Raw genomic sequence first — 9,343 nt, forward strand, 5'->3', positions numbered from 1 at the left:
TACTAACAACCACCTACTGTTCCTCATTCACCTTTCTCTCAACTCACTGCTTCTTGAGAAGCCAACAAAACACCAGCGAGATTCTGTTGAGTTGGCAGCCACACAGATGCCCCATAAACCCTATAGTGAATGGCTGTAGAATGGTGATGATTTGACACACGTGAGAAGAAACTGACAGAATCAATAATGGATGACACCACAGGCCACTCCTCATACCTGAATAGGGGGCAGACACTTTAATCCTTCTACCAATATGGTGTTTGTGCTGTTCTTGCATGTCCTGGAACCCCACTTGTGGGTACAGAGGCCTGCACAGGCATAATGCTAACCTATATCTTCTGGGACCTAGGAAGTGATGGTCAAGGGATCTCTTAAGCTGACCTCAGGCTAGCAACAGATAGAGGGTAGAGGGGAGGTAGGGTTGTGTCAGCTTCAGGGTCTAGCAGGCTTGTAAAGGTCAGTAATCAAGTTCCCTGGTCACCTGTCTTCACAGCAACTCACCAGACACACCCCTAATTTTAAATGTTTGCAATCCACTCAGTCATTCCTAGAGGCAGAGCTCACAAATGGTGTCCCTGCCTCTTCAGTGGGGCCTGAACAGAACCAATAGCAAACAGATGCTGAGACTCACATGCACATGAGGACAGCATCTAGGACCTGAGCACTTAAATATAAACCCAGAAAAATCAATACAGTGAGAACTACCCCCACCCCCAACTGCAGGCCTAGGCATACAAATCTATATAAAGTTCACACAGCTGGAAACAGCCTTAGCTGGAGAGCACACAGCCTACCAACTTCCCTGCCTCCAGGCCTGGGAGAGGCCATAACTATCCCCTAGTAAATTGTCCCAGCAAGGGGCCTTCCTCAGAGGAAATTCTCAGGATTGGTGCTGGGGGGGTGGGGTGGGGGGGGCGAGATTCTTTCATCCCTGGATCCTCCACCACAGATCTTATCAACTCTCCCAGCTTCTCTGAGTAAGGATGGTAGAGTAGGATGGGTATAGAAAAAGCCAAAAGTAACTTCCACCAACTCAGTCTTTCTTACTGCCTACCTAAAGGGAGACCACTTCCACAGAACCAATAGTATCCTGCCTGTCACTTACCTATAAACAAGCACTCTTCTTCCTTAATTCCAGCAAGCAAAGCCCACCCAAGGCTGCCTTGAGCCCAGAAATGAGACAAGTCCATTCCTGCAGCCAACTTCCTACCAGAACTCCCTGGCATGGAAGAGAGGCCTTTCCCTACCTGGGCAGGCCCTTCTCTGGGCAAGAAGCAGTAGGGATAGCAAGCAGCCTCCAGATCTAGCAGCCTCCAGCCTGGACCTGCCTTGGGGCGGAGCTCTCAAAGGACTCTGGGTGGGGTGGTAGAGTAGTAGAGAACCTGGAGTCCAAAGGGAGAGCCACCTCCCCCTTCAGCAGAAGGAATGTGGAGGAGGTGAGGGGAAAGAACATGGCAATGGGAGTCTAGTGTAGCCTGGAGGGCAGTCCTTCCAACAGTCTAGGGACTGTCACAATATCCTCGGCAACCCCAGTGCCAGAAGCCAGCCTTAAGTGCTCAGGCTGCTCTATCCACTGCCTTAGGACCTGGAGTTCTTCTACCCTATCCTTCTACAAGCCCTGGTCTAATAGAGAATAAGGGCAGAATGTATCTGACTAGCTTAGGCCTGAGAGTATAGCCTCCGAGACCCCAGCTTCTGAGTTGGAAAGGGCCAGGCTGGTCAGGTGCCAGGCTCACTCAACCCTGGCCCCCTGCCCTGTCCTTGTGCCAGGTGCTGGCTGGAACAGACAACACTTCCTTTCTCTGCTCCTGGCTTAGTGGGGAAGTGCAGGTCCCCAGCCAAGCTTGTGTCTCTCTGGGGGCTTCAGAGAGGGACCAATTCAACTTTCTCTAGAGATGGGGTGAGGATAACAATGGGCCTATGCTCAATAAAAGCATTCTCCACTTCCTGACAAAACTCTGTCAGAGTGAGTGGTCCCTTTCCAGAAGGAGCAGCAGCTACTCCTGCCCAAAGGTGAAGTGAAGGAAGGGCACATACCTGCCCCAGTTATGCCAGGAATGTGGCTCCTCAGGCAGAGGACCAGAGGAGCCTTTCTGGGGTGGGGGAGGGGCTGGCTGGCTGGGGGTGTTTCTGGAGTGAACAAGAGGTCAGGAGTGGCCCAGATTTCACCTAGTTCCCAGTGTGGGTGGGGCAGAGTGGGAGACCTAGAGGAAAAACTGGAAGTAAGATTAGAGGGTTGAGCTTGCTGAGGATCTAGGAAGATCTACAGATGAGGAAATGGACCCAGCTTCAAAGTGGGTAAGAGACTCTCATTTTCATCCTAGAGCCTAAGCCCTGATGGCTCCTTGGGTGTTCTGATGTTGCCTTAGCCCCAACTTACCCTGCAGCACTCTGGTCTGCTTTCAAAACATTCAACATACCATCTCAAGCTTCTTACAGTGGTGCCCAGGCTCCTCGCCCTACCCCACCTTACCTTTTACATACCTTAAGGCCTCCCTGGCTCTACTACTTAGGAGTCTTCCAATCCCAAATCTGTCATCCTGCCACTTCCCACCTACTCTAGCAGCTACTCCTGGGCTAAATGCTGGTCTGTGAGTTTTAGGAGCTAAGTATTCCCTAATTGTCAGCCATACACAAGTGCACAGGAGCCTTCTTTCCATGATACTTCTTCCTAGTGGTCCTACTCCAACTTGGGATCTGCCAGCACCAAAGCCAGAGTGTAGCATGGGTATAGCTGGCTAAACCTTGTTCTGTCCAGGGCGAACACTCTACCATGACCTCTGATCTCAGGGGAAGTCCTCAGTTACTGAGTCACAGACCCTCAAGCTACTAGATACACCCAGCTATTAATGATTCACCCTCTTGATCTTGTAGGGACAAAGGACTATGATTCCTCCTCAGCCCCCTAAACACCCCAAGTTGACATATCTACCTTTGGCCTCACATACACATCTTTCCCCACTTTTTCTGTACAACAGAAGTACAAAAACTTCCACTGTAGTACTAGAATCTCTGGTTCTTCTCTAGATAGGGTCTCAGAGCACAGAAGCTGACCATATCTGGCTGAGAGGCCACAGGGCTTCCCATTCTGGCCCTGCTCCTCCTATACTGATTCCCCTAAGGTCAGTATAGGGACAAGCACCTAGAGATACCACTCAAGAGTCAAGCCAGCATCAAAGCAGAAAGATAGGCGATTTAAGTCTTCTGGGCTGGAAAATATATCACATCAAAGGACCAGAAGTCATGACCCTTACCATTGCCCTGAAAAGGAAGTTTCTGTCCCCAGCCCTACAACCCTTCTAGCAATCCACAAGGGAACAGAGTGTAGTAGCAAGGGGAAAAAAGCATTCTTTACCACATTTACTCCCAAAGGTGTCAGTCACCAACTGGGGATGGCCTGAAGAAGAGAGAGGGAAGACCTGGATGGCTAAGCAATTTTGTTCACCTTCTAGAGGATGGCAGCATAATCCCACAAAGCTGTTTCACAAACTGTGTGCCTCTGAAACACACAGAAGAGATCCCCACTTTCCAATCCCCTGTGCCTAGCCAATCCAACCAGATGTTTAGTCTTCTGTAGGAATTAAGATAAGTGGTGAGCATTTACCCGTTCCCAGCTTCCACAGAAAAGGATCTTTCAAGGGGGAATGTAGAGTGCTGAGGAAAAAGGAAGACAAAGCAGAGACACCTGTCTCTTTTCAGGACAACAGCTTGTTTGTTTATGTCTCCAAGACCAAACAAAGACAGCTAACAATCAGAGCTTGGGGTTTTTTAATTTGTGTGGCTAGAGATGGAGCTAGGAGGTAGGCAGCATGGTTTACTCTCCTGCCCATGGCAAGCTCTCCTCTGCTCCCCACCCTCAGATCCCATAAATTTTCTGTCACTATCAGCAAGTCATTGGTCCTTAAAGGAACACCCTCGCCACGCACCTTCTACACAGAACTCCACCTCTTCCAGGTTCCGCAAAGTGATCCGCATAAGGCTGGAGTTGAGCATCAACTCATTCTTGTGGGCTGGCCACAGGTAGGGTGGTGCTGGGTTCACAAAAAAGATTCTAGTGTCCCCAGTAGACACCTGGTTGTCGCAGATGAGGGGATCTCCAAAGCCACCAATTACCACCTTGTTGCCACCATCCAGCAGACTCTCCTGGGCCACCACATCTTTGCCTTTCAAGTACCGCCACACTCGAACCTGAGTGGACATGGAAGTAAAAGTGTATTGTTCCTATGGGGAGAGGGCTGCATACTGGACACCTGGACCCTTTCCCATCTCTGGTCTCAGTAGCTCAAGTCAATATCCACAGTGGACTCCAGTTTTGGACAGAGATGTTCAAAGGCTGCAGTGCAGTAGACACCTACTGGGTTCAGGATGACACATAAGATGGCATACCATTCCCACTCCAGGTCTAACCAGCCCAAGTCCAACTATAAGGGTCCAGTCAGGACTTACCACTCAGGACCAGACACTTTAGGTAAAAGGACTTAAGAGCAAAATCCTAGCTGGGATCTTCACAACCTTGTGTGGGTTGACACCTCTCCCAGGAAGCAAAGACCTACTTTTTTGCTCCATAGTCTGCCTGAGTCTGTGCAGCCAAGGCAGCTCTAAGCCACAAAGTCAAGTTTGGGCAAAGCAAGTCAGCCCCACCCTCCACCTTCTTATTTAGGGCCCTGAGGGCACCCTTTCTGACAGACATGGCTGGAGGATGTAGCCTGCAGTGCCCACAGGACAAGTCCAGGAGCCTAGACACTTTTGGAAAGGATTTCTAGGGAGGAGCCCCTTATTCAGGTGCTCTGGGGATTTAGGATTCTGGAATGGAGGGAGCAAAAAAAAAAAAAAAAAAAAAAACAACAACAACAAAAAACAATGGGTAGCTTTTCCATCTGCCTAGTTCCTGCTAGGCACCTAAAAATTGCAGCTCCTAAAAACTTCGTCTACCTGCACCCCTCCCCCCAATTATTGTGGGAGATAACCCAAACAGGGAAGCTCACAGTTCTCACACCTCCCCCACCCCAGCCACACCCAGGAGCAGCGGGGAGGAAGTCGGGAAAATCCTGCAGGGACTTGGCAAAGTGCCTTGGCAGGGAGAGGAGGGGGCCCAGCGGGGGGATCCCATGAACACTGAACACACACTACTCTGAAAGAAGTCACCATCCTTCTCATTCCCAAAGAGTAAGAACAATCCTACTACTAGTTAAGTGTTTGTGGGGCTAGGAGAACCAGCAACGAATATTCTGAAGGTATCACCCCATACCTATTCCAAGGTGCTCTCAAATTCAGCTTTAGTTGAAACAGAGCTGATTCTTCTACTGTATGGTAGGGGAAACCCAGTTCTTCGGGCAGTGGTACTGAGCACCTGCCCCTACTCCTCGTGCACTGGAGACTCAGCCACAGCCCTCTGCCCATCTATCTCTCTGCTCCCGCTCCCCCGACACGCATTCACTGCAGCACCTTACGCAGGCTCCTCGGACTTGCGGATTAGACTACGCACCCCTTACTCTCTGCAGACCACTCCTCGCCCCGGTGAAGGCCTCACCACATGCCTCCCCAAACCCTATTCCTTTCTTTTGGCGAGGATGTACACTTGTTTCCAACAAGAGAAAGGGGTTTTGGACAAGGGTGGGGGCAGGCACTACAACAACTGGGGCCTGGACACCGTCAAAGGAACCACAGCGACCCCGCAGTAACTTTCGCCCTGAGCTGCAGAGTTTTCCGGGACCTGATGCCCCACCCGGAGGCTTGGCGGTCGCCAAGGGAGCTCCAGTTGGGGCTGCAGAAACGTTTCGGGCTCGTTCCCACGGCTTGGGGCCGGGGTCCCAGCGGGGTGGCCGGCACGCGAAGGGCGGGCCTCAGGGACAGGAACCACGGGGAAAAGAGCCCCTGTCTGGGATTCCAGAGGGCTGGGTTTCGTGGGGTCCTGTCTGGGCCCACCTTGCATGAGTACGTGTGCTGCACCGGGTCCACGTTGAGGATCTCCTCCACTGTGCCGGTGAGCACCACATTCGCCTCCTCCTCGCGCCGCTCCAGGGCGCGCTCCGGGCACGTCCCGCTGGCGCCCGGCAGGGTTCGCGCAGCCACCACCAAGAGCAGCAGCAGTGGCAGCAGGGGGCCCGGGAAACACAGCCGCAGGCTGACCATGGCGCAGCCCAGAACGGCGGAAGGGAGCCGGGAGAGCGCGCGGGCCGGACCGTTCAGGGGGCAGGACAGAACTGGACCGCAGCAAGGCGGAGGAGGTGGGAGGGCGGACGGCGTGGGGGCGGGCCAGGGGCGGGAATAGAGCAGCACCGCCCCTCCCCTTGGGAGCTCAGCCCGCCCCCCGCCCCCCCACGACCCGCGCGGGCAGCGAACAAAGCCCGGAGACTGCGGCGCCGAGCTGGGGCGGGGGCCTCGGCCGGGTGGGTGGCGGGCCGCCTTGGGGGAAGGGAAGGCGTAGCGCCGGGGGCCCCTCCCCTGTCCGCCTAAACTGTCCTCCCACCAGGAAATGCAGCCGAAATCAGGTTAATGTATAATCGAGGGACGACGTGCTGGGAATTCCAAGGGGCTCGCCCGGGCTCCAAGAGCGGCAGGGATCTCTGGACAGGAGAGTGAGGCTAGCGGAGCTGGACCTCCCGTTCCCCAGCTTCTTGGGTTCGCCTCACGCTAGGACTGCTCAGAGAGCTCCCCGCGGCAGTACGGATAGCACCACAGCCTCTACGGCGGCCCAGTAGGGCTACGCCCCCTGCCGATTGCGGGTCAGCGGTGACTGTTCTGAATTGCGCTCAGACCTGTCCATCAGGGCCCTGGCTGGGTAAGGCAGTAGGATGCTCCTTGTCTACCTAAGGCTGTCTTCTCTAGTCTTGCTACAGAACTTAGCACAGCCCCGCTCCCTTCTTTTCTCCCTCTGTGGACCAGCGCTTCCCCAACTTGACCTGGCTAGGTACAGGGTATAAACTGAGGCCCACGGGAGCCAAGTTAGCACAAGACCTACAGAAGGTAGGTCTAGCTAAGTCTTCCTAAGACTATATGGGCCATAGGCCGTTGAACCAGAAGACAGAGTGAAGTGTAAGTGGCAGAAACTCTTTCCCTTGAGAAAGACTCCAGAAATGAATGATTACCCAAAGGGTTTGGAAGGGGAATTTTTTTCACTAGGCTTTCTAACTGTGAAACCTTGGCTCTTAACTTGGCAACCCGGAGCCTTGTCACCATGACTAGAAGTTTCTGAAGGGGGACAAGCAAGCTGGAGGCAGAACTTTTTATTGCATCATCTTTTATAACCAACATTGGCTCTGGATAGGGGCTTTAGGCATAGTAGTCCCCTCCCCCCCTTAGGCGCAAATTCATGATCACTGTGCACTGGGGCTTTAAGCCATACTCCCCCAGTAGCTCTTTGTTCTCCATGGGCCTTCCCTCAAAGCTCAGCCAGAATTGGTCTTCATTGACTTGCTCCTGCTGGGACACCTGCTTCTTAAGCACTTCCACAGGCTGTGTCAGCTGGACCTTGTAGATCTTGCTGTGGCCCTTTTCATTCCTCACCAGGATGCTCAAAGAATCGCTGCAGTTCTGAACCATTAGCATGACTGTGCTGTCAGGACCCAGGCCCAGCCTGGAAAGGGTAACACCCTCCTGTAGCATTTCACCACTTAGGTTGGCAAGGCGCTGCTGAAAAGCTGGCACACCAATCTTCTGAGCAATCTGCTTCTTCAGTTCTGACACTGTCATGGAGTTAGTCAGAGACACCTGGAACTCATCACCCCCCAGCATCCTCACCTTCAGGTTCCAGACCTGCAAGCATCACATGGATTTAGTAGTGGTTCTCAACTTTCCTAATGCTGTGACTCAAATATAATGCTTTGATTCCTTAATACAGTTCCTTGAGTTGTCATGACCCCCAACCATAAAATTATTTTCATAGTTATTTCATAACTGTGATTTTGCTATATGCAGGATATCTGATATGCAACTCCTGTGAGAAAGTCGTTCAGGCACCTAAAGGGTTCATGAGCCACGGGTTGAGAGCCATAGGTTTAGCAACTTTGGCTGGGAGTTACTACATGCAAACCACTGGTCACAGGGCCAGCCCCCATGTCCCACTCCTATCCTTTCCTCTATGGGCAGGGGTGTGTGACCATCCAGGTATTGTATGATACAGAAGCCTTAGTTCTAAAGGGTCAGCCTCCCACAACCATCATATTGTTTCAGCTCACCTACAAAGATATCCTGGGTCCAGCCCTAAGGGATCTAGGGCTGGTAGTTGAGCAAAGAACCAAGCCCCTCTTCCCCCCAGAAATGAGCTTTTTGCAACTATATTCTGTTCCTATATTTTGACTATTCTGCCTCTGGAAGATCCTATTAAGGTATAAAGTCAACTAGAACGAAACCCAACTGCTTCTGTCCCAAATTGGACTCACCATGGTTGTAGGCTTTAGCACTAGGTTCCCTGGAAGTAAGGAATCTGCTTCTCTCAGCTTCTGGCTACTTGTTCTCACAGTCAGAGACTGGGTCAACTCTCTTAAATGTGAGCTCTGGGTGTGAAGAGGCGGAGTCTCCAGTCTCCAGAGCTGTTTCTGTTTCAGTTTCCTTTTCCTAAGGCATACCTTAAATGAGTGGGAAAAACAAAACCAAATGAAAAGAAACTGTAGTTGGGAAGGAGAGGGATGGGCTCTCAAGGGTCAATGCTATAACTAGACCTGTTTGCTCTAAATCACCCTAAACACCTAGCACTTCAGGTCCTTCACAAGGCATGTAAAAGTCAGAACAGGAACTAATAATAGAAAATGTATTATCATTTGTTAGCCTGGAGATTAATGTCATAATAATTAATTCAGAAACTGCATAACATAGTAGCAATCAGAACTGGCTAAAGACAACCACTATTGGTTATTAGTTTAGATTAGAACAATAGTTTTCAGAGCATGGGGTGGGAGTGGAAGGGCTTGTAGGAAGCATTTCTGTCCTAGAGCAGTTTATTAAGGCCATTTCATAGCTGGGTAGTGGTGCATACCTTTGATCCCAGCACTGGGGAGGCAGAGGCAGGTGGATGTCTGAGTTCAGGGCCAGCCTGGTCTACAGAGCAAGCACCAGGACTGACTTGAAAAGCTAAGAGAACAAACAAACAAAAACTATAGCTTACATAAAGATAATATTGAGGCAGATAAGCTTATTTTTTGAGGCAGTCTTGCTATATAGTCCATGCTTGCTTCAAACTCACTTTGAAACTGGCCTTAAACTGGTCTCTCCTGCTCAGGTTCTGAGATTTTAATCATGTATCTTTTGTGCCATTTCCTGCATTGCTAGGAATAGAACCCAGAGCTTCATGCATGCTAAGTAAGTGCTCTAACAATTGAGTTACTTAGTACTCAGATTTTTTTTT

At 51.2% G+C, this 9,343-nt stretch overlaps 2 protein-coding genes across 5 annotated transcripts in view; both read right to left on the minus strand.

The window, feature by feature from the left end:
* AGRN (agrin) overlaps positions 1–6,132 on the minus strand; it is a gene marked incomplete at its 5' end in the record, with an annotated part of 31,542 nt that extends 25,410 nt beyond the window's left edge. For all 4 annotated transcript variants that reach the window (XM_080920637.1, XM_080920636.1, XM_080920635.1 and 1 more), the window contains 2 exons: positions 3,927–4,188; positions 5,926–6,132. In XM_080920637.1, the coding sequence (XP_080776763.1) occupies positions 3,927–4,188; positions 5,926–6,132 (469 nt within the window). The remainder of the gene's footprint in view (positions 1–3,926; positions 4,189–5,925) is intronic.
* A 1,140-nt stretch (positions 6,133–7,272) lies between these two features.
* On the minus strand, positions 7,273–8,430 carry ISG15 (ISG15 ubiquitin like modifier; the record flags this gene model as incomplete). Its single annotated transcript, XM_080921294.1, has 2 exons — positions 8,382–8,430; positions 7,273–7,755 (listed from the first exon to the last, which is right to left on the minus strand). Exons 1-2 carry the CDS (start codon positions 8,382–8,384, stop codon positions 7,273–7,275), a joined length of 486 nt encoding a protein of 161 aa, XP_080777420.1. The 5' UTR covers positions 8,385–8,430.
* Positions 8,431–9,343: the final 913 nt, after the last annotated feature.

Source organism: Micromys minutus, assembly GCF_963924665.1.
Source record: "Micromys minutus genome assembly, chromosome: 9".
Taxonomy (NCBI): Eukaryota; Metazoa; Chordata; class Mammalia; order Rodentia; family Muridae; genus Micromys; species Micromys minutus.